Raw genomic sequence first — 24,978 nt, 5'->3', positions numbered from 1 at the left:
GGAGCCTCCTCACCTAGAAAGTGACCCTTTGGCTCTCTTAAGAGTTGAATTGGGGCCAGGTGCCATGGCTCATGCCTGTAATCCCAGCACTTTGGGAGGCCGAGGCGGGTGGATCATAAGGTCAAGAGATTGAGACCATCCTGGCCAAGATGGTGAAACCCCATCTCTGCTAAAAATACAAAAATTAGCTGGGCATGGTGGCGTGCGCCTGTAATCCCAGCTACTCAGGAGGCTGAGGCAGGTGAGTCGCTTGAATCTGGGAGGCGGAGGTTGCGGTGAGCTGAGATCACATGCCACTGAACTCCAGCCTGAAGACAGAGTTAGACCCCATCTCAAAAAAAAAAAAAAAAAAAAAAAAAAGAGTTGAATCAGGATAGCCCTGTCTTCCTGGAGTTCCTCCAAAGAGGACCACTGGGCACCCTTGGCACCAGGTCTTCAGGCAGCACTGGGGAATAGAAGACTAAAGCCTGAAGCCAACATCATGCAGCAGCTTCCTGCAACTGAAACTAAGGCCCTTGGGGAGCAGGGTGATGAGGCCTGCTGGTAAAGAAAGCATCTGCTTCCCTTCCCAAATAACTAACTTTGGGATTTCTTTTCCAGCCAACTCTCCAATGGCTCTAGCTGACAAAACCCACTTATCCAAGGAAAGAACACTCCATAAACTCTCTCCCCAGGGTGCTTACCCAGTACAGCACGTCTGTCCAGCCCTCCATGGTGATACACTGAAACACAGTGAGCATGGCAAAGGCAAAGTTATCAAAGTTGGTGATGCCTCCGTTTGGGCCAACCCAGCCACTCCTACATTCCGTGCCATTGGCAGTACACTGGCGTCCATTCCCTGAGAACGCACATGGAGCTGGGTCCTCTTCAGCTACGATATCTGCAAACACACAAACAGGCTGCACCACTCAGGACAGAAACATCAGGAAATCCAAGCCAGTGGAAGGTGAGAACCCTTGCCAGAGCCTGGGACACTCGACCGCCCCATCTGTGATGCCTCAGGATCCTACTTGTCCTTCAAGGTTCCCTTCACATGCTCCCTCCTTAGTGAGACCTGCCATTTCTGCTTGTCAGAATCCACGCTCTTTTCCTCTGCACTCACACTTGTAGCACCCTCCTTAGGCTTAGCTGGCACAAGGCTGCGGGTGTGCCTCATGTTTTCGCTTTGGAGGTCTCTCATCTTGTTTGCTAGTACACATTACACAGGAAATCAGGGTGGAAAGGGAGACTGAATTCTCATCTATTCTGAACATAATTCATACTGAGAACTGACTAGTAAATGTACTGGTATATTGGACATTCTTTTTCCTATTTTGTTTTAGATTTTCCCCCACCACAAAAGTTGCTTTGGGGAAACCCAAAAGTTTTTAAAGTTAAGTCAGCTACCATTTTCATTACTCACCTGAGTCAGCAAAAAAACATGTTTTGTGCATTTTTCCAATAAAAAGTTCCAATCCTATAATAGCATAGATTATGATTACAAATAATACCAAAAGGGCTATGTGAAGGAGGGGAACCATGGCTTTTATAATGGAGTTCAGGACAACTTGTAAACCTAGAAAAACAAAGAAATAAGTTTGTGAGCCAGGAAGACACTCCAATAAATCATACGTATAATTCCCAATCATGCCTCCTTTATTTAGAACACAGAGTAATAAAATTCAAAGAGGTATTTCAAAGCTTTTCATTAATATGAAGCCTGGATGTGAGATAGATTGAAAAGGAACCTTAAAGATCATCTAATCCAATTCCCCCACTAGAAAGAGGGAAAAGGAAGGTCTAGGGAGGCAACTGCCCAATGCTAAAGCCCACCATTCATTCATGCATTTCTCCATCCATCTGACAAAACTCCTGAACATCTACCATGTAGAAATCAGAAGGTTTCATGCTTGAGGCAATATGAAGATGGTTTATGTAAAATGTCTCCCTTCAGAAAATTATATTCTAGGAGACAGAATTAAATACAAATAATCTACTCTGGGGTAGCACATAGATGCTATATAAATAATATCCAACAGTTAAAATTAAGAGGGATGAAAGGGGTGAAGAAGGCGCCTTGTGGCAGTTTCCCTCTAGGCATGGCCAGAAGGCTGGGTGTATTTCCACAGGTGGGTATGGGAGAGAGGTGACTTCAGGAAAGAAGAACAGAATGCCACAAGCACAGAGGTGAGTAGCACAGTGCGGGCTCGAGGGTGGCGAGTCTTGATGGGTGGTTATATAGCGGAAAAGAAAATCAGGAAGGAGAAGTCGATTGCAACCAGGGTTCTGGGTTTTGAATCCAGGTTAGGAAGCCAGACTTCAGACCACTGGCAAAAGGCAGCTGCTTCAGAAAGAGGAACAGGACAGCAGCAGGCCAGACACAGAGAGGTGGTTCAAGAGTGCTGGGTTGGGAAGGGTGAAGATCAGAATGAGGCCAGAATTCAGCAACTGAGTCGGAATGAGAGGAAGGTACCTATGGAGCATACCAGGTATTTGAGCCAGGGTCTTGAGGCAAATCCCAGTGCTGGGAACAAAACTAAGCATTAAAAGGGAGGTTCTCCAGGAATGGGGGAGGTGGGAGGGGCGGGACGGGGGTGAGAGTGACTTGAGCCTTCTTAAGTTTAATGTTAGTATTATATAACATTAAGGTAGATGTGTCTCAAGACATGTCCTGTCTTGAGAGACAAGAACATGAGAAATAATTATTTCTGGCTGGCCACCGTGGCTCACACCTGTAATCCCAGCACTTTGGGAGGCCAAGGCAGGTGGATGACCTGAGGTCAGGAGTTCAAGACCGCCTGGCCAACATGGTGAAACACCGTCTGTACTAGAAATATAAAAAATTAGTCAGGTGTGGTGGTGCGCAGCTATAGTCCCAGCTACTCAGGAGGCTGAGGTGGGAGAGTCGCTTGAACCTGGGAGGCAGAGGTTGCAACTCCAGCCTAGGTGACAGAACGAGAGTTTGTCTCCAAAAAAAAAAAAAAAAAAGGGAGAGAGAGAAATGATAATTTACTACATTTAAAATTTTTGCTGCCATGGAGGTCTTAGCAAGGTAGGTTCTTGCTGAATCTAAAATCCTCAGACTCAGACCCATTCATTTCAATGGCAAAAACCGCAATTACTTTTGCACTGACCTAATAGAAGCTACCCATGGAGTCATACTCAGTACTACAGTGTAGGTAAGGCTTTCAGCCAAGGGAATGAAAAACAGGTCATGAAAAGGAGGATGGAGGCAGCACTCAGGATTAGGATTGGGTGTGAGGGAGCAAGAGACTAAGGGAGAATGGGCAGGAACCCAGAACCCGCCCTAGACATTAGGCCTCCTGATGCCGCGCTGGCATCCACGTCCTCTTCACTGGCCTGCAACCTCAGCACTACAGTGCTGCTCACTCTTTTCCTCCCTACCTGTTCTTTCCCTGTCCTTCCCTGTTGCTCCTCTGCCTTCAAACTTCCCCTCTTCTGCTATCATCTTACTTTCCCAACATATATTCAGGAAAGAAAGGATGCAAGAAGCTGAGATGCTTACATCAGAAACCAGAATACAGCAAGCAAAGAGAAGATGTACCAATCACGACAGACGTTTACCGTGAGAAGCAGCACAGGAAGAAGCAGGGGAGAGGATGGTGAGGGAAAAGCAGTAAGGATTTTGGACTCAGAAGACCCTGCCTTGCTGTGACCTCTATTACAACTAAAACCCTGGGTGCTACACCTTTGGATATGTAAACGCTATGTTTTTCAAAAATTATCAATTAGGACAATGTTCAATATTTCTACCTCCTGTAAGGAACACAGGGAAGGGAAAAGACAACACCTGCTCTGATCCCAATGGACAGGTTTCTATTGTTGTTTTGATTTTCTTAAGACACCAATGGGCCATCCAAAATCATCCCCCAGCAGTTAGCTCTTCTAAATTCCATGGCAGTAAGCTTCATGAATATTTTGTACGTTTAGAGTAACTATTGTATTTCAGATTGGTCCCATTTATGAGACAATAAAGTTGTATCTGACTGTGAACATGTATACTTTATTGCATTCAGCTCCTTTGTACTACTCAACACATATGGTAGATCTCAGTGGAACTCATGGGACTCTAGTCGAGGAGGCAGAAATGGGAAGAAGACTGGGTCAGGAATGTGGAGATCGTGGGTCTCGTTCTGTCTGGCTACTCATTAGCTGTGAGAACTTACACAAGTCACTACCTCTAACAGGCCCCAGTTTCCTTGTCTAAAAGATGCAGGTAGACCAGATGATCTTCAGGATTCTTTTCCACTCTGATGGTCTTGAACTTTGATAAACATTTCCCTGTCCAACAAGGAAGGACAAGGTAAGACGTTAAAGAGTGAGCAGCACAGTAGTGCTGAGGCCGCAGGGCAATGGAGAGGATGTGGGACACCAATGCAGGGGTCAGGAGGCCTGGTCTCCAGGGCACGTTCTGAGTTCCTGCCCATTCTCCCTCAGTCTCTTAATATGGTGGTTAAGAACTCCACAAATGTCTGATTCGCCACCTTGTGAAAGAAATCTACCTTTCACTCACTCAATAAATATATATTTCCATACACACGTGCACACAAAATTATGTCTTACAGAACAGTCAGGATTCTCTTTAGCAGGGACTAAACAATTCCTATGTAAAACTGGAATGTTTGACAATTCCAGTCAAACATTCCTGGACATTTTTCACAACTTCAGGTACTAGAGAAGAAATCAGCAGGCCACAGTTGCCAACCACCACCAGAAACAGCACGTCCCACAACCTCTGATCCCTTCCTTCAAAAGCCTATTAGAGTTTGATGAGAGACTGAGACGTTCCCACCTGGTAAGCTCAAAAGTCCTCATAGAAGACTCAGACCCACATTTTTCCCTTGCTGACCTGGGGGAGAGTTAAATACAAATCTATCCCATTTCAAACAGTGATGTGTTGGAGAAAGGAAGAAATACAGTTTAAAACTAATTCTCAAGAATATCTGGGAGCACTGCACTAATTGATTAGTAAAAACCTCATTAGCCAAGGAAGCAGACACAATGCCACGTGAGTTCTTGGATTTTTCGCTGGCCAGAGGCTCACACACCCACACACACAGCCACAGCCCCCAAAGTCTGCACGCAACACATACCATAGACAGGCTGACCTGTTATTTGTTCTTTAGGGGAAAAAGCTGTCATGGTTACTTTGAAATGAGATTAAGCTATAACAACTGAATCTGGAAGAACATGTTTGCTCACTGAAGTTCTCATTTAATCATGTTACACTTAACAGAGCCAGTCATTTCCAAGGTATTTCTATTTTTCTCAATTGATTCCACACAGTTCTGTGGTTTTGACTTGTGCTGATCTTTTTCAATGAAAATAAATGAACCATCTGGAAAAACAAGTATACATAAAAACACCACTTCCTACATTTTAAAATGTTAAATTTGGAAATTTTTTTTTCCAGAGGATTTTTGGTGCATTCTAAGTGCCAACAATAAAATTTCATGAAGAACTTCTGGAGAGGCAAAAAATGTGATCTGTGTTCTTCTGATGGCTTTATGAGTTGTGAAAAACAGGCACACCCTGCAATCCCATATCCTTGCTCAGAGGCACCAGCCCTCAAAAAGGTGTTAGGACTTCCACCCACTGAAGTCTCCAACACAGTAGTACTACCAGGGCAGAGCCCAGTAAGGCAACCCCAAACGCCTTCTGGAAGGATAAGAGGCTACAGCTCTTGGCTAGGGCACAGACAGAGCATCTCTTCAACTCAGGTATGATTTAACCTGGCCTCGGGGCTTGGAGCCAGAACTGCACTGGGGCCTGGCAATGAGTGGTATGGTAGGGCCTAGTGGCTAAAACTCTCTCACTCACTCACTGAGAGGCTCTGTGCTCCATGCATCCTGCTAGGGGCTCTCCCTCCATTATCTCATTCAGTTCTTACAACGGCCTTCAAGGCAGGTACTCCTGTGCCCTGTATCCAGCTATGGCAGCTGAAGCATTCATCCCTTCCCCCAGAGCTGGGTAGCATAGTTCCTGACAGGAGAGGAGCTAATCAGAGTTTCCAGGAGTCCAGCCCCCTGGTGCTCCCCACTTAGAAAAAAAAGGCAGGCAGCTGAGTCCTCCAACACCCTCATCCACAGAACCCACCACTCTCAGAGAAGCAGGACTAGAAGTGGAGGGGCCGATGGCAGCATGTCGTCAGAGAAGAAAAATAGACCAGAATTAAAGGCTTGGATCCAAGTCTCACGCCACTGCCTCGTCTTTCTGCAAGAGAAGATTCTCTCCTCCACAAAATCAGGATCACAATAACTGCCACCTGTCCCCCTCTCGGGGCTGTCACAGGAATCCAAGGTGACAGCATAAGCCAAAGTGTCCTGTCAAGCGTGAAGGAGGCTGTGGTCGTCCGCTGACCCCTGGCTGGCACAGAGCAACTCACCTCGGAGCACCAGTGATTCTGAGACCCACCCAGAAGATAAAAACCAGCACACTCCTGAGCTCTAGGAAACAGTAAGTGCTTACTGGGCACTCCTGACACTAGTCGAAGTGGTCGCAACACTCGAAAGGCACGGAGGGCTTTGACATCAAAGCCTCCAGATTTGCCGCTAGAGTGGTTCCCGCCTTCTGTTTCTTTGGTTAATTGTTCCAAAATTACACTAAACAATCTGAAAGAAGAAAAGAGAAAGAAACGTTAGAGTCTGTCACCCCAGAGAAGCAAAACAGGATGATCATCGCAGTTATTTCTGAACAAGCGCTAATTCCATATGGCTGCCGCTTCAATAAAAGGCAGGCAGAGACAAGAACTGGGCTGTGGAGCTGGAATACGAATGACCCCACCTCCACAATGACTGGGACAGAGACTAACCTCATCTGTTTTCATTGCAAGGGAAGAGCAGAGAGCAAGCCTGTCCCCAAAGAAGAGGGGGTCCCTGGGAACCCAATGACAAGTGGAACTGCTGCCAACTAAAATTACGACAGTAACCTTGGCAGTTACCATTTATGAGCACTCGCTATGTGCTAGGCACTGCACATACACGGTCACATTAACTCGCACATAATGTTATGCAGCAGGAATCATGAGCACCATGTTACACGTGAGAAAACAAACTCAATGTGAATAAGTAGCTTGCCCAGGTCACACAACTAGCAGCAACACATGTCAACACAGGCACGTTGACCGCACTAGGATGTAGGTTGTATAAGAGCAAGGAGTTTTAGTCTGTTCTAGTCTAGTGCCTATTACAGTTTCTGACACATAGGAAGTGCTCCAGAAATATCTGATGAATCAATGAATGACTTCAAAGTCTCACATCTTAATATGTTATACATAGTCAGTGCAGTCGCTCACACACACACCCAACCTTCGCCCTCATAGGGATATTTGGAAAAGGATGTAAATCACAGATCCTAAGGAGCTGTGCAAAGGCTAAAGGCAGTTAAGGTAAGTTATTAATATCAACATTCTCTCTTCTGAAATGTGAATGTATACCTGGCAGCCACGATACATTTTTTCCTAGTCTAAGAAGGTTCAGATAAAACTATTTTCAGGCAATCTGCTCACTTAACAGTTAGTTTTTCTCTTTTAAATAAATATGCTTTGAAACTATTACTTGTTTTTCAGAGTAAGTATAAAATTTGCTCATTTCAAACAGCATCAACTCTGGCCAATCAGATTGTGAGAATGACTGGCCCAGAAACAAAGAAAAGGTTTCCAAAGTTTAATGAGCAGACAAAGCAAAAACTCTGCCTCCACTGGCATGCCTCTGGATTGCCAAGACACTGAGTCCATAAAACACAGGGTGGTCTGATTGCAGCCCTGATTGGGTATAGTTGTCTAGTTCTGGAGCATTTATAGACCAGCCCTTTGTTTTAATAACAGTACAGCAATTAGCAACAACCCCAACCAGGAGGGAAAATAAGCCTGGTCTCTACCTTTACGAAGCTTCAGATGGTAGTTCTCCCTAGTTATGACTCGGGAAATAGATGAAATTTATGACATGTTTCTCTCTTTAGTGTAGTTTTGAAAAATTTACCATAAATCCCAGCAGCAAGGCTAAAGTGAAAAGTCTCTCCTCCAAAACAAATTCATAGCTTCACAAAAACAAAGAAAAAGAAAGAAAACTACAAACTCTTCTGTAATGTGGGAGCCACAGGAATTTTCATCCCAAAGGATTAGGAAAGTAATTTATGCAGGTAGTGACTTAAGACTGCTTTCAAGTATCTGTGTTTTGCAACATACACTTCATGGTCCCTTTGTTCCTTGTTCTTCAGCAACGTCCTTGAAAACAGGTGGAAAATGTCTCTCTCTTGTTACCAAAGAGCCCAAGTCAGAGAGAGAAGCAGGCTGTGTTCCCAGACAGTGTGGGCCTGCAAGGGGCGGAGGCTGGTCTCCATTTCTAAGAGTTATGAGATATTAGGAAAGTCCCTCTTCTTCTCTGGGCCTCAGTTCTCCTCTCTATAAAATGATAAAACTGGAATAAACTACTCAGACAATGACCTTTCCACTCTAACATTCTGTTATTCTGCTCCCCTCACCACTATGCCCCTCAAAAAAAGTATCATGGGCCTGAAGAGGTAAGGACAGGATGGGAAAGGAGTAACTGACTCTTGATTGTTATTAAAAGTTTACCCTAACTGGGCATGGTGGCTCACACCTGTAATCCCAGCACTCTGGGAGGCCAAGGTGGGAGGATCACAAAATCAGGAGATCAAAACCATCCTGGCTAACCTGGTGAAACCCTATCTCTACTAAAAATACAAAAAATTAGCCAAGTGGGGTGGCAGGCACCTGTAATTCCAACTACTCAGGAGGCTGAGGCAGGAGAATCATTTGAACTCAGGAAGCTGAGGTTGCCGTGAGCCGAGATCTCGCCACTGCACTTCAGCCTGAATGACAGAGTGAGACTCTGTCTCCTGCCCCCCGCAAAAAAAGTTTACCCCAAGGTAGAAAGAAAGAGACAAGGAACTGTCTGAACTGACTAAAGGCAGAAGCACCAGAATGAGGTGTCATGTTCTTTAAAAAGGCTTAAGTCATAGAGCCTGGGTGCTTGGAATAGATCTTTATTGAAAGTTTAAAGGAATGGGATAAAAGTTGGCTTAGATCAAACTTTTCTCTAAAAGAAGTAACTTCAGCTCTGGCAGACACACTGAATCCTCTTGTGGTCACATTAACAGTTAACATTTTAGAAGTATCAATTACTTTCTTAATGTCTCGGTTATTGGGAATCTTGACAAAAGCAATAGGTCACTGTTGACTTGGAATGGAAAATCCATTGGATTGAGATACAGACTGCAGTTGGAAACTTTAGTAAGTAGGAATTTAATTCAAATGAAGACATCGTAATTCTTTTTTTTTTCTTTTTTAAAACCTTTCTTCCACTGACTCCGATTTCGTGCATATTTTGATAAAAAAACAAGCTGACACTCTGAGATTTTTCTAAGAAAAGAGTCCAGTTCTACTTCACTTTCCTGTATGTTTTTTTTGCTTTTTAAATCACTTTATATTGCAATTTAATTTATATATAATAAAATACTAATTGAAAGTGTACAATGGGTTTTGAAAACTGCATAAGTCTAAGTAAACAAACACCATGATCACAATAGAGGAGGTTTCCAACATGTCAGATGATTCTCTTGTGCCCCTCTGCATGCACAGCCTTGTGCAGAGCTTCCCCTGAAGCGCAGCCTTGAGCATCCAGTGACTGTTTATTGCTATAGGTTTTTTCTTTTTCTAGAACCCATATCAATGGAATCGCATTGCGTGTTTTCCTGGTTCATCTTTTTCCCACCATGATGTTTTTGACGTTCATCCATGTTGTTATCTTTCATCAGCAGTTCATTTCTTTTTATTGTTCTGTAATATCCCATTATATAAACATACCACAATGAGTTTATCCATTCGCCTGTTGAGGGACATATAAGTGGTTTCCTGTTTTTCTCTATTATGAATAAAGTCTTTTGGTGGACATGTGTTTTCATTTACCTTGGATAAATCCCCAAGAGTAGAACTGGTAACATGGTCATATGGTAAGTCTATGTTTAACACTGTAAGAAATGGGCACATTTTTTCCAAAGTGATTATACCATTTTCCATTTCTACAAGTGGTATATGAGAGTTCCAGTTGTTCCATATTTTGTTAACACTTGCTATTTTCAGTCTCTTTACATTTAGTAATACTAGTGGGTATCCAGTACCGTCACTGTAGTTTTCATTTGCATTTCTCTAATTACTAACAATGTTGAGCATCTTTTCAGGTGCTTGTTGACTATTCACATATCTTCTTTTGTGAAGATCTGTTCAAATATTTTCCCTATTTGTTTACTGGGTTGTCTTCCTATTATTGGGTTGTAAGAGTTCTTTACACATTCTGAATACAAGTCTTTTGTCAGATGTATGTTCTGTGAATATTTTCCCAATCTGTGCCTTGCTTTTTCATTGTCTTCACACTGTCTTTTGAAGCAAAGTTTTAACTTTTGATAAAGTCAACATTTTCAATTAATCTTTCAAGACTGGAGCTTTTTGTGTCCTGAGACATCTCTGCCTACACTGAAGTCATAAAGATTTGATCCACTATTTTCTACTAGAAATTTCATAGTTTTATACTGTCCAAGGAAATCAGGGATGACACAAACAAATGGAAAAACATACCACACTCACAAATAAGATGACTCAGTATCATTTAATTGGCCATACTGCTCAAAGTAATATACAGATTGAATGCTATTCCTATCAAACTACCAGTGACATTTATCACATAACTAGAAAACAACAATTTAAAATTCATATGGAACAAAAAAAAAGAGCCTGGATGGCCAAGATAATCCTATCCTAAGCAAAAACAACAAAGCTGGAAGTGTCATACTACCTGACTGCAAATTATACTACAGGGCTGCAGTAACCAAAACAGCATGGTCCTTAGACAAAAACAGACACACAGACCAAGGGAACAGAGTAGAGAGCCCAGAAATAAGGCCACATACCTACAACCATCTGATCTTTGACAAAGGTGACAAAAACAAGCAATGGGGAAAGGACTCCCTATTCAATAAACCATGCTGGGATAACTGGCAAGCCATATGCACAAGATTGAAACTGGACCTCTTTCTTATACCATACAGAAAAATCAACTCAAAACGGAGTAAAGGCTTAAGTGTAAAACCCAAAACTATAAAAACCCTGGAAGACAACCTAGACAATACCATTCTGGACATAAGAATGGGCAAGGATTTCATAACAAAGATGCCAAAAGCAATCACAGCAAAAGCAAAACCTGACAAATTGGATCTAATTAAACTTAAGAGCTTCTGCACAGCAAAAGAAACAGGGTAAAGAGACAACCTACAGAATGATAAAAAAAAAATTGCAACCTATGCATCTGACAAAGGTCTATTCACAAGAAGGAAGAAAAACCCCATTAAAAAGTCAGCAAAGGACACAGAGATACTATTCAAAAGACATACAAGTGGGCAACTAGCATATGAAAAAAAGCTCCATATTACTGATCTAAGAGAAGTGCAAATCAAAACCACAGTGAGGATACCATTTCACACCAGTTAAAATGGCTACTATTAAAAAGCCAAAAAACAACAGATGCTGGCGAGGTTGTAGAGAAAAGGAAATGCTTATACACTGTTGGTGGGAATATAAATTAGTTCAGCCATTGTGGCAAGCAGTGTGGCAATTCCTCAGAGAGCTAACAACTATATTTGTGTATTCTGTTATTAGGTATATATACATTTAGGATTGTTGCATCCTCCTGATGAAATAATTGTCATTATAAAATGCCTCTTCTTATCCCTGATATTTCTTGCTCTGAAGTCTACTTTGTTGGATATTAACATAACCATACAAGCTTTCTTTTGATCAGTTTTTGCATTATGTATCTTTCTCTGTCCTTTCACTTTCAAAGTATTTGTGTATGTATTTAAAGTAGGTTTTCTGTCGACATGATAGAATTGGGTCTTGCTTTTATATATGTATATTCTGATAAATTCTGGATTTTAATAAAGATTTATCTAGGTTTAAATCTAGCAACTTGCCATTTGTTTTCTATTTGTACTGTCCTTTTTTCCTTTTTTCTTCTTCCCTGTTTTGGATTGAGGGGTTTTAAAAAATCCATTTAATCTTGACTGTAGGCTTATTAGATACACCTTGGTGTTTTTTTTTTTTTTAAGTGGCTTTTCTAAGGCCAGTGTCAATAAAAATTTTCTATGAAGTGCCAAACAGCAAATATTTTAGGATCTGCAGGCCATAGGGTTTGTCATAACTACTCAACTTTGCCATTATAACACCAAACAGCCAAGACATGACTGAATGTGGCTGAATAACGATGAAACTTTATTTGCCAAAGCAGGCAGTAAATAAAAGACTTTGCAAAGGTGGGGAAGAAAAGGCTCAGGCCAGGCGTGGTGGCTCGTGCCTATAATCCCAGCACTTTGGGAGGCCGAGATGGGCGGATCCTGAGGTCAGGAGCTCAAGACCAGCCTGGCTAAAATGGTGAAACCCTGTCTCTACTAAAAGTATAAACATTAGCCAGGCATAGTGGTTACATGCCTATAATCCTAGCTACTCAGGAGGCTGAGGCAGGAGAATCACTTGAGCCCAGGAGGCAGAGGTTGCAGTGAGCTGAGATCGCACCACTGCACTCCAGCTTGGGGGACAGAGCAAGACTCCATCTCAGAAAAAAAACAAAGAAGGCTCAAATCAGATTTCGTCTATAGGTTGTAGTTTGCCAGTCCATACTCTCGGGTTTATAATAGATATCTTTAAGACATCACAGTCTGTCTTCAGACAATATTTAATCACTGTAACTACTATATAAGTAAATGACAAGACTGTATGGCTATTTCCCTGTTCCTGTTCTTCATGTACCATTGTCTTAAACTTTTTTCCTTTTTTTTTTTTTTTTTTTGAGACCGAGTCCCTCTCTGCACTGGAGTGCAGTGATGTGATGGCAGCTCACTGCAACCTCTGCATCGTGGGCTCAAGCAATTCTTCTGCCTCAGCTTCCCAAGTAGCTGGGACTACAGGTGTATGCCACCACACCTGGCTAATTTTTGTATTTTTAATAGATATGGGATTTCACTATATTGGCCAGGCTGGTCTTGAACTCCTCACCTCATGATCCGCCCACTTTGGCCTCCCAAAGTGCTGGGATTACAGGTGTAAGCCACCATGCCTGGCCCATATGCTTTTCCATAGAAGCTATAGACACCACAATACATTGTTATTTTTGCTTAAAATACTACTTCTTTTTTTTTTTTTGAGATGGAGTTTCACTCTTGCTACCCAGGCTGGAGTGCAATGGCGCGATCTCAGCTCACTGCAACCTCCGCCTCCTGGGTTCAGGCAATTCTCCTGCCTCAGCCTCCTGAGTAGCTGGGATTACAGGCATGTGCCACCATACCCAGATAATTATTTGTATTTTTAGTAGAGATGGGGTTTCACCATGTTGACCAGGATGGTCTCGATCTCTTGACCTCGTGATTCACCCGCCTTGGCCTCCCAAAAGAAATATTTAAATGAGGGGGAAACGTCTATATATGTACCCACATATTTACCCTTTCTAGCACTCTTCATTCTTTTTGTACAGATCCACTTTTCTATCTTGTATCATTTGCCTTCTGCCCTGAGGAACTGCCTTTAACACTGTTTGAGGTACAGATCTATTAGTCATGAATTCTCAAATTCTGGAATATCTGAAAACATTTTTATTTTGACTTTAACTCTGAAAGATATTTTACTGAGTGAGAATCCTAGGTTGACATTTCCCCCCCAGTACTTTAAAGATGTCTCTTTATTGTCTTCTGGCTTGCAAAGTTGTTGACAAATAGTTTTTTTTCTTTAAGGTTTTCTCTTTGTTTTTTTTAACAATTTCCTTACAATTATGATGTGCCTTGATGTGGCTTTCTTCATGTTTATTTTGCTTAGCCTTTGCTGAGCTTCTTGTGAGTTTCTATTTTTCATCACTTTTGGAAAATCTGGAGCCGTTTCTTCAAATATTTTTTGCTGTCTCCTCTTTCTCTCCTCTCCTTCTGAGACTCCAAATATACGTATGTTAGACCACTTGATATTCCCTCCCAGGTCACAGAGGTGGTGTTCATTTTCTCCTCAATCATTATTCTTCATGTTATTGCTGTATCTTCAAACTCCCTGATCTTTTTTTCTTCTATAGTGTATAAACTGAGGTTAAGCCAATCCAGACAATTTTTCATTTTGCATATATTTTTCATCTCTTAAAGTCCCATTTGGTTTTTCTATTTAATTTTGTCCCATCTTTTCTTACTATAATCATGTACCCCTTTAAGTCCATAAATACATTTATAATAGTGGTTTTTAAAGCTCTGTAAAGTTCCTCTCTAATTCTATCATCTCTGTCATTTCAGGAACTGTTTCTACTGATGGAGTTGCCCCTGGTTATGGGTCACATTTCTTCACATGTTCAGTGTCTGGATTTTGTGGTCTTCCTTTAAAGAATGTCAAGTTATGTTGTGGCAGGCAGTTAAGTGAGCATATCAGTTTGCTGCATTTTTTTTTTTTTTTTTTGAAACAGAGTCTCACTCTGTCACCCAGACTGGAATGCAGTGGCACAACCTTGGCTCACTGCAACCTTTGCCTACTTGGTCCAAGGGATTCTCTTGCCTCAGCCTCCCATGTAGCTGGGATTACAGGCATACAACACCATGTCCAGCTAATTTTTACATTTTTAGTAGAGATTAGGTTTTGCCATGTTGGCCATGGCTGGCCTTGAACTCCTGACCTCAGGTGATCCACTCACCTCAGCCTCCCAACGTGCTGGGATTACAGGCATGAGCCACCATACCTGGCCTAATTTGCTTCTTTTCAGACTTCTTTTCAAACACTGTAAGAGGATTTCAGGTAGTCTCTGTACCATAGAGCAGCAATTGGCAAACTTTTTCTGTAAAGGGCCAAATAGTAAATATTTTGGGTTTTGTGGACCTAAACTACTCAAATTGAACTATGAAAACAAATGAGTGTGGCCACGTTACAATAAAGCTTTATTTATAAAAATAGAGGGCAGGCTAGATGGGCTAGGCTTTGGCTCATTGAATTTACCAGCCCCTGCTCTAGAGCCAGTTTAGCATGACTACTAATGGCCATTGTGGGGTCTCTACTGACAGTCCAGGATGTTCAATGAGGTATTTCCACCCTAAAGAGTCAGAATTTGAATGCCTTCCAGTCCTTTGGGAGCCCTGGTTATCATTCATTTTACAACTCCCTAATTTTTCTCTTTTCCCTAGCAGTGGTCTTCCCTAGCCTCATGGACTCACAACTCCACAGAGGTTTAGCTTAGTCCTCAGCCAAAAATGATGAGGACTCCAAGGCATATTTATGAAGCTCTTTCTCTGAATAGCTCCCTCCCTTCCCATATTCTGCTTCCTCAAACTCTTTTTTCTGTCTCCTTAACTCAATAAGACCACCATGCTCCACTCTGTTCCCTGTCCCTGTGCTGTGCTGTCATGTGAAAAATGTCTCCAGGCAGAAAGCCAAGGTGATCATAGCATGATGACAAAAGAAATGGGGCTAAGCATCTCCATTCCTAGCTGAACAAGAAGTCCAGTGGCAGAAGAGGCACAGTCAGATTATCCCCAAACCAACAAACCTTCAAGGCTCCTGATTGCCATTCCTTGACAGAGTCCAACAAATAAAGGAAGGTATGGCGCATATCTGCCACCTGTTCATTTTGATATGCACTTCTTTGCAATGATGTCTTAAATGCCAATGTATTGTGGAGATTTCTGCAAAAGCTAAGTTTTTTTTTTAAATTTATTTATTTTAGTTTAGGTACATACTGTATCTGGCATTTCTCCCATGTTATCCCTCCCCACCCTCCCCTGCCCCCCCATAACTGCCTCCAGTGTGTGATGTTCTCTCCCTGAGTCCACGTGCTCTCATTGTTCAACACCCACCTATAAGTGAGAATATAGTGTTTGGCTTTCTGTTCTTGTGTCAGATTGCTGAGAATGATGGTTTCCAGATTCACCCAAGTCCCTACAAAGGACATGAACTGATTGTTTTTTATGGCTCCATAGTATTCCATGGTGTATATGTACCACATTTTCTTTGTCCAGTCTATCATTGATGGGCATTTGGGTTGGTTCCAGGTCTTTGCTATTGTACACAAGGCTGCAATGAACATTCGTGTGCATGTGTTTTAGAGTAGAATGATTTATAGTTCTTTGGGTATATACCTAATAACGGGATTGCTGGGTCAAATGGAATTTCTATTTCTAGATCCTTGAGAAATTGCCACACTGCCTTCCACAATGATTGAACTAATTTACACTCCCACCAACTGTGTAAGAGTGCTCCTATTTCTCCACGTCCTCTCCAGCATCTATTGTCTCCAGATTTTTTTTAAATTGCATTTTAGGTTTTGGGGTACATGTGCAGAACATGCAAGACAGTTGCATAGGTACACACATGGCAGTGTGTTTTGCTGCCTTCCTCCCCTTCACCCACATTTGGCATTTCTCCCCAGGCTAATCTTCCCCAGCTCCCCCCGGCCGCTGTCCCTCCACTATTCCCCCAATAGACCCCAGTGTTTAGTACTCCCTTCCCTGTGTCCATGTGTTCTCATTTTTCATCACCCGCCTATGAGTGAGAACATGCAGTATATCATTTTCTGTTCCTGTATCAGTTTGCTGAGAATGATGTTCTCCAGATTCATCCATGTCCCTACAAATGACACGAACTCATCATTTTTGATTGCTGCATAATATTCCATGGTGTATATATGCCACATTTTCCCAATCCAGTCTATCATCGATGGGCATTTGGGTTGGTTCCAGGTCTTTGCTATTGTAAACAGTGCTGCAATGAACATTTGTGTGCATGTGTCCTTATAGTAGAACGATTTATTGTCCTTTGGATATATACCCAGTAATGGGATTGCTGGGTCAAATGGAATTTCTATTTCTAAGGCCTTGAGGAATCGCCACACTGTCTTCCACAATGGTTGAACTAATTTACACTCCCACCAACAGTGTAAAAAGTGTTCCTATTTCTCCACATCCTCTCCAGCATCTGTTGTCTCCAGATTTTTTAATGATCACTGTTCTAACTGGCATGAGATGGTATCTCAATGTGGTTTTGCTTTGCATCTCTCTAATGACCAGTGATGATGAGCATTTTTTCATATGTTTGTTGGCCTCATGTATGTCTTCTTTTGTAAAGTGTTCATATCCTTTGCCCATTTTTGAATGGGCTTTTTTTTTTCTGTAAATCTGTTTGAGTTCTTTGTAAATTCTGGATATCAGCCCTTTGTCAGATGGATAAACTGCAAAAATTTTTTCGCATTCCGTTGGTTGCTGATTCACTCTAGTGACTGTTTCTTTTGCTGTGCAGAAGCTGTGGAGTTTCATTAGGTCCCATTTGTCTATTTTGGCTTTTGTTGCTAATGCTTTTGGTGTTTTGGTCATGAAGTCCTTGCCTACTCCTATGTCCTGAATGGTTTTGCCTAGATTTTCTTCTAGGGTTTTTATGGTGCCAGGTCTTCTGTTTAAGTCTTTAATCCATCTGGAGTTAATTTTAGTGTAAGGTGTCAGGAAGGGGTCCAGTTTCTGCTTTCTGCACATGGCTAGCCAGTTTTCCCAACAACATTTATTAAACAGGGAATCCTTTCCCCATTGCTTGTTTTTGTCAGGTTTATCAAAGATTATATGGTTGTAGATATGCTGTGTTGCCTCCAATACCTGTTTTGTTCCATTGGTCTATATCTCTGTTTTGGTACCAGTACCATGCTGTTTTAATTACTGTAGCCTTGTAGTATAGTTTGAAGTCCGGTAGTGTGATGCCCCCCGCTGTGTTCTTTTTGCTTAGAATTGACTTGGCTATGCAGGCTCTCTTTTGGTTCCATATAAAGTTCATGGTGTTTTTTTCCAGTTCTGTGAAGAAAGTCAATGGTAGCTTGATGGGGATAGCATTGATTCTGTAAATTACTTTGGGCAGTATAGCCATTTTCATGATATTGATTCTTCCTATCCATGAACATGGAATGTTTCTCCATCTGTTTGTGTCCTCTCTTATTTCTTTGAGCAGTGGTTTGTAGTTTTCCTTGAAGAGGTCCCTTACGTTCCTTGTGAGTTGTATTCCTAGGTATTTTATTCTTTTTGTAGCAATTGTGAATGGCAGTTCATTCTTAATTTGGCTTTCTTTAAGTCTGTTATTGGTGTAGAGGAATGCTTGTGATTTTTGCACATTGATTTTATATCCTGAGACTTTGCTGAAGTTGCTTATCAGTTTCAGGAGTTTTTGGGCTGAGGCAATGGGGTCTTCTAGGTATACTATCATGTTGTCTGCAAATAGAGACAATTTGGCTTCCACCTTCCCTATTTGAATACCTTTTATTTCTTTTTTTTTTTTTTGAGACAGAGTTTCGCTCTTGTTACCCAGGCTGGAGTGCAATGGCGCGATCTCAGCTCACCGCAACCTCCGCCTCCTGGGTTCAGGCAATTCTCCTGCCTCAGCCTCCTGAGTAGCCGGGATTACAGGCACGCGCCACCATGCCCAGCTAATTTTTTGTATTTTAGTAGAGATGGGGTTTCACCATGTTGACCAGGTTGGTCTCGATCTCTCGACCTCGTGATCCACCCGCCTCGGCCTCCCAAAGTGCTGGGATTCCAGGCTTGAGCCACCGCGCCCGGCCCCACCCTTTATTTCTTTTTCTTGCCTGATTGCTCTGGCTAGAACTTCCAGTACTATATTGAATAGGAGTGGTGAAAGAGGGCATCCTTGTCTAGTGCCAGATTTCAAAGGGAATGCTTCCAGTTTTTGCCCATTCAGTATGATATTGGCTGTTGGTTTGTTGTAAATAGCTTTTATTACTTTGAGATATCCATTGATACCGAGTTTATTGAGGGTTTTTAGCATAAAGGGCTGTTGAATTTTGTCGAATGCCTTCTCTGTGTCAATCGAGATAATCATGTAGTTTTTGTTTTTGGTTCTGTTTATGTGGTGAATTATGTTTATAGACTTGCGTGTGTTGAACCAGCCTTGCATCCCTGGGATGAATCCTACTTGATCATGATGGATAAGTTTTTTGATGTGCTGTTCCAATCGGCTTGCCAGTATTTTATTGAAGATTTTTGCATCTATGTTCATCATGGATATTGGCCTGAAGTTTTCTTTTCTTGTTGGGTCTCTGCCGGGTTTTAGTATCAGGATGATGTTGGTCTCATAAAATGATTTGGGAAGGATTCCCTTTTTTTGGATTATTTAAAATAGTTTCAGAAGGAATGGTACCAGCTCCTCTTTGTGTGTCTGGTAGAATTCGGCTGTGAACCCATCTGGACCTGGGCTTTTTTTTGTGTGGTAGGCTCTTAATTGCTGCCTCGACTTCAGACCTTGTTATTGGTCTATTCATAGTTTTGGCTTCCTCCTGGTTTAGGCTTGGGAGGACACAGGAGTCTAGGAATTTATCCATTTCTTCCAGGTTTACTAGTTTATGTGCACAGAGTTGTTTGTAATATTCTCTGATGATGGTTTAAATTTCTGTGAAATCTGTGGTGATTTCCCCTTTATCATTTTTTATTGCATCTATTTGGTTGTTCTCTCTTTTCTTTTTTATCAGTCTGGCTAGTGGTCTGTCTATTTTGTTGATCATTTCAAAAAACCAGCTCTTGGATTTATTCATTTTTTGAAGGGTTTTTCGTGTCTCTATCTCCTTCAGTTCTGCTCTGATCTTAGTAATTTCTTGTCTTCTGCTAGGTTTTGAGTTTTTTTTATCTTGCTCCTCTAGCTCTTTCAATTTTGATGATAGGGTGTCAATTTTGGATCTCTCCACTCTTCTCATGTGGGCACTTATTGCTATATATTTTCCTCTAAAGACTGCTTTAAATGTGTCCCAATGATTCTGGCATGTTGTGTCTTCATTCTCATTGGTTTCGAAGAACTTCTTTATTTCTGCCTTCATTTCATTGTTTATTCAGTCAATATTCAAGAGCCAGTTGTTCAGTTTCCATGAAGCTGTGCAGTTCTGGGTTAGTTTCTGAATTCTGAGTTCTAACTTGATTGCACTGTGGTCTGAGAGACTGTTTGTTATGATTTCAGTTGTTTTGCATTTGCTGAGCAGTGCTTTACTTCCAATTATGTGGTCAATTTTAGAGTAGGTGTGATGTGGTGCTGAGAAGAATGTGTATTCTGTGGATTTGGGGTGCAGAGTTCTGTAAATGTCTATCAGGTTTGCTTGTTCCAGGTGTGAGTTCAAGCCCTGGATATCCTTGTTAATTTTCTGTCTGATTGATCTGTCTAATATTGACAGTGGAGTGTTAGATTTTCACACAATAATAGTGGGAGACTAAGTCTCTTTGTAAGTCATTAAGAACTTACCTTATATATCTGGGTGCTCCTGTATTGGGTCCATATATATTTAGGATCGTTAGCTCTTGTTGTATCGATCCTTTTACCATTATATAATGACGTTCTTTGTCTCTTTTGATCTTTGTTGCTTTAAAGTCTATTTTATCAGAGATGAGAATTGCAACTCCTGCTTTTTTTTTGCTCTCCATTTGCTTGGTACATCTTCCTCCATCCCTTTATTTTGAGCCTTTGTGTATCCTTGCATGTGAGATGGGTTTCCTGGATACAGCACACTGATGGGTTTTGTTTTTTTATCCAATTTGCCAGTCTGTGTCTTTTGATTGGTGCATTTAGCCCATTTACATTTAGGCTTAATATCGTTATGTGTGAATTTGATACTGCCATTTTGATGCTAGCTGGCTGTTTTGTCCGTTAGTTGATGTAGATTCTTCATTTTGTTGATGCTTTTTAGCATTTAGTGTGTTTTTGGAATGGCTGGTACTGCTTGTTCCTTTCTGTGTGTAGTGCCTCTTTCAGGAGCTCTTGTAAAGCAGGCCTGGTGGTGACAAAATCTCTGATTACTTGCTTATTTGCAAAGGATTTTATTTTTCCTTCACTTATGAAGCTCAGTTTGGCTGGATATGTAATTCTGGGTTGAGAGTTCTTTTCTTTAAGGATGTTGAATATTGGCCCCCACTCTCTTCTGGCTTGTAGGGTTCCTGCCGAGAGATCTGCTGTGAGTCTGATGGGCTTCCCTTTGTGGGTGACCCGACTTTTCTCTCTGGCTGCCCTTAGCATTTTCTCCTTCATTTCACCCCTGGTGAATCTGACGATTATGTGACTTGGGTTTGCTCTTCTTGTGGAATATCTTTGTGGTGTTTTCTGTATTTCCTGGAATTGACTATTGGCCTGCCTTGCTAGGTTGGGGAAATTTTCCTGGATAATATCCTGAAGAGTATTTTCCAGCTTGAATTTGTTCTCTTCATCACCTTCTGGTACACCTATCAAACGTAGGTTAGGTCTCTTCACATAGTCCCACATTTCTTGGAGACTTTGTTCATTCCTTTTTGCATTTTTTTCTCTGATCTTGGTTTCTCGTTTTATTTCATTGAGTTGATCTTCGACTTCAGATATTCTTTCTTCTGCTTGGTCAATTCGGCTGTTGAAACTTGTGCATGCTTCGCGAAGTTCTCATGTTGTATTTTTCAGCTCCTTCAATTCATTCATATTCCTCTCTAAGTTATCCATTCTTGTTATCATTTCCTCGAATCTTTTTTCAAGGTTCTTAGTTTCTTTGCATTGATTTAGTACATGTTCTTTTAGCTCACAGAAGTTTCTCATTACCCACCTTCTGAAGTCTAATTCCGTCATTTCGTCACAGTCATTCTCCATTCAGCTTTGTTCCCTTGCTGGTGAGGAGTTTTGTTCTTTGTAGGAGGTGAGGTGTTCTGGTTTTGGGTGTTTTCCTCCTTTTTGCAATGATTTCTTCCCATCCTTGTGGATTTATCCACCTGTCGTCTGAGTAGTTGCTGACTTTTCAATTGGGTCTCTGAGTGAACGACCAGCTTGTTGATGATGAAGTATTTCTGTTACTTGGGTTTCCTTCTACCAGTCTAGCCCCTCGGCTGTATAACTGCTGAGGTCCACTCCAGGCTCTGCTTGTCTGTAGCAGCCTCTGTGCATTCACTGAGAGCTGCCATCCTGAGTTGCTCTTACCGCACCATCTTGAATCTCCCGTCTCCAGATTTTTTAATGATCGCCACTCTAACTAGTTTGAGATGATATCTCAGTGTGGTTTTGATTTGCATTTTTCTAATTACCAGTGATGATGAGCATTTTTACATATATTTGTTGGCCTCATATATGTCTTCTTTTGAAAAGTGTCTGTTTATAACCTTTGCCCACTTTTGAATGGGGTTGTTTTTTTCTTGTATATCTGTTTTAGTTCCTTGTAGATTCTGGATATTAGCCCTTTGTCAGATGGGTAGATTGCAAAAATTTTTCCCATTCTGTTGGTTGCTGATTCACTCTAATGATGGTTTCTTTTGCTATACAGAAGCTCTGGAGTTTAATTAGATCCAATTTGTCTATCTTGATTTTTATTGCCATTGCTTTTGGTGTTTTAGTCATGAAGTCCTTGCCTATGCCTATGTCCTGGATGGTTCTGCCTACATTTTCTGCAAGTGTTTTTATGGTGTTTCGTTTTATGCTTAAATCTTTGATCCGTCTGGAGTTAATTTTACTGTAAGGTGACAGGTAGGGGTCCAGTTTCTGCTTTCTGCACATTGCTAGCCAGTTTTCCCAACACCATTTATTAAACAAGGAGTCCTTTCCCCATTGGTTGTTTTTGCCGGGTTTGTCAAAGATCAGATGGTTGTAGATGTGCTGTGTTTATTCTGGGGTCTCTGTTCTGTTCCATTGGTCTATGTCTCTGTTTTGATACCAGTACCATGCTGTGTTGATTTACCGTAGCCTTGTAGGAAAGTCTGAAGTCCAGCAGTGTGATGCCTCTGGCTTTGGTCTTTTTGCTTAGGATTGTCTTGGCTATGTGGGGTCCTTTGTGATTCTATATGAAGTTTAAACTGTTTTTTTCCAGTTCTGTGAAGAAGGTCCATTGGTAGGCTTGATGGGGATAGCGTTGAATCTATAGATTACTTTGGGCAGTATGGCCATTTTCATGATACTGATTCTTCCTAACCATGAGCATGGAATGTTTCTCCATCTGTTTGTGTCCTCTCTTATTTTGTTGAGCATTGGTTTGTAGTTCTTCTTGAAGAGGACCTTTACATCCTTTGTTAGTTGTATTCCTAGGTATTTCATTCTCTTTGTAGCAATTGTGAATGGGAGTTTGCTCTTGATTTGACTCTGTTTTTCTGTTATTGGTATATAGGAATGCTTGTGATTTCTGCACATTGATTTTATATCCTGAGACTTTGCTGAAGTTGCTTATCAGTTTGAGATTTTGGGCTGAGATGATGGGGTCTTCTAGATATACAATCATATCATCTGCAAATAGAGACAGTTTGACGTCTTCCTTTCCTATTTGATTACCCTTTATTCCTTTTTCTTGCATGATTGCTCTGGCTAGAACTTCCAATACTATGTTGAATAGGAGTGGTGGGAGAGGGCATCCTTTTGATCAAATCCCTTTGATTTCAAAGGGAATTCTTCCAGCTTTTGCCCATTCTGTATGATTTTGGCTGTAGGTTTGTCATATATAGCTTTTATCATTTTATGATATGTTCCATCAATACCTAGTTTATTGAGAGTTTTTAGCATGAAGGGCTATGGAATTTTATTGAAGGCCTTCTCTGAATCTATTGAGATAATCACCTGACAGAAACACTGAACATGGAAAGAACAAGTACCAGTCACTGCAAAAACAAACCAGTTGGCAAAGACCAAAAATGCAATGAAGAAAATGAGTCAACTAATGGGAAAGAAAACCAACCAGTAACAAAATGGCAGGATCAAATTCACACATAATAATAGTAACATTGAATGTAAATGGCCTAAATGTCCCAATCAAAAGACACAGACTGGCAAGCTGGATTAAAAAGTCAAAACCCATTGGTGTGCTGTATTCAGGAAACCCCTCTCACATACAAAGACACACACTCCTCAAAATAAAGGGATGGAAGATGATTTACTAAGCAAAATGGAGAACAAAAAAAAGCAGGGGTTGCAATCCTAGTCTCAGATAAAATGGACTTCAACAAAGATCAAAAGAGACAAAGAAGGACACTACATAATGGCAAAAGGATCAATCCAACAAGAAGAGCTAACTATCCTAAATATATACACCCCCAACACAGGAGCACCCAGATACATAAAGCAAGTTCTTAACGACCTAAAACGAGATTTAGACTCCCACACAATAATAGTGGGAGACTTCAACACTCCACTGTCAATATTAGACAGATCAACGAGACAGAAAATTAACAAGGATATCCAGGACTTGAATGCAGAGCTGGACCAAGCTGACCTAATAGGCATATACAGAACGCTCCACCCGAAACCCACAGAATATACATTTTTCTCAGCACCACATTGCATTTACTCTAAAATTGACCACATCATTGGAAGCATATCACTCCTCAGCAAATGCAAAAAAACAGAAATCATAACAAACAGACCACAACACAATCAGATTAGAACTCAGGATCAAGAAACACACTCAAACCCGCACAACCACTTGGAAACTGAAAAACTTGCTTCTGAGTGTCGACTGGATAAACAATGAAATGAAGGCAGAAAGAAAGATGTTCTTCAAAACCAACCAGAATGAAGACACAACTTACCAGAATCTCTGGGACACCTTTAAAGCAGTGTTGAGAGGGAAATTTATAGCAATAAATGCCCACCAGAGAAGAGAGGAAAGATCTAAAATCAACATCCTGTCATCAAAATTGAAAGAGCTAGAGGAACAAGATCAAAAAAACTCAAAAGCTAGCAGAAGACAAGAAATGACTAAGATCAGAGCAGAACTCAATGAGATAGACACACAAAAAACCCTTCAAAAAATAAACAAATCCAGGAGCTGTTTTTTTGAAAAGATCAACAAAATAGACCTCTAGACAGATTAATAAAAAAAGAAAAGGGAGAAGCATCAAATAGATGCAATAAAAAATGATAAAGGAGATATCACTACTGATCCCACAGGAATATAAACTATCATCAGAGATTACTACAAACAGCCCTACTCACATGAA

At 41.2% G+C, this 24,978-nt stretch overlaps 1 protein-coding gene across 49 annotated transcripts in view; it reads right to left on the bottom strand.

Moving 5' to 3' along the window:
- CACNA1D (calcium voltage-gated channel subunit alpha1 D) overlaps nt 1-24,978 on the bottom strand; it is a 322,332-nt gene that overhangs the window by 141,747 nt on the left and 155,607 nt on the right. For 48 of the 49 annotated variants that reach the window (XR_013527364.1, XM_078351159.1, XM_078351167.1 and 45 more), the window contains 3 exons: nt 6,469-6,611; nt 1,403-1,555; nt 684-880 (listed from right to left, as the gene is read on the bottom strand). Coding sequence is in view for 48 of the 49 variants with exons in the window: in XM_078351159.1 (XP_078207285.1) it covers nt 684-880; nt 1,403-1,555; nt 6,469-6,611 (493 nt within the window). In the remaining variant the exon portion in view is untranslated. The remainder of the gene's footprint in view (nt 1-683; nt 881-1,402; nt 1,556-6,468; nt 6,612-24,978) is intronic. The other variant, XM_078351184.1, reaches the window with a different exon arrangement.

This window comes from Callithrix jacchus, chromosome 15 (assembly GCF_049354715.1).
Source record: "Callithrix jacchus isolate 240 chromosome 15, calJac240_pri, whole genome shotgun sequence".
NCBI classification, from domain to species: Eukaryota; Metazoa; Chordata; class Mammalia; order Primates; family Cebidae; genus Callithrix; species Callithrix jacchus.
This window is presented reverse-complemented; position numbering and strand designations above follow the sequence as displayed.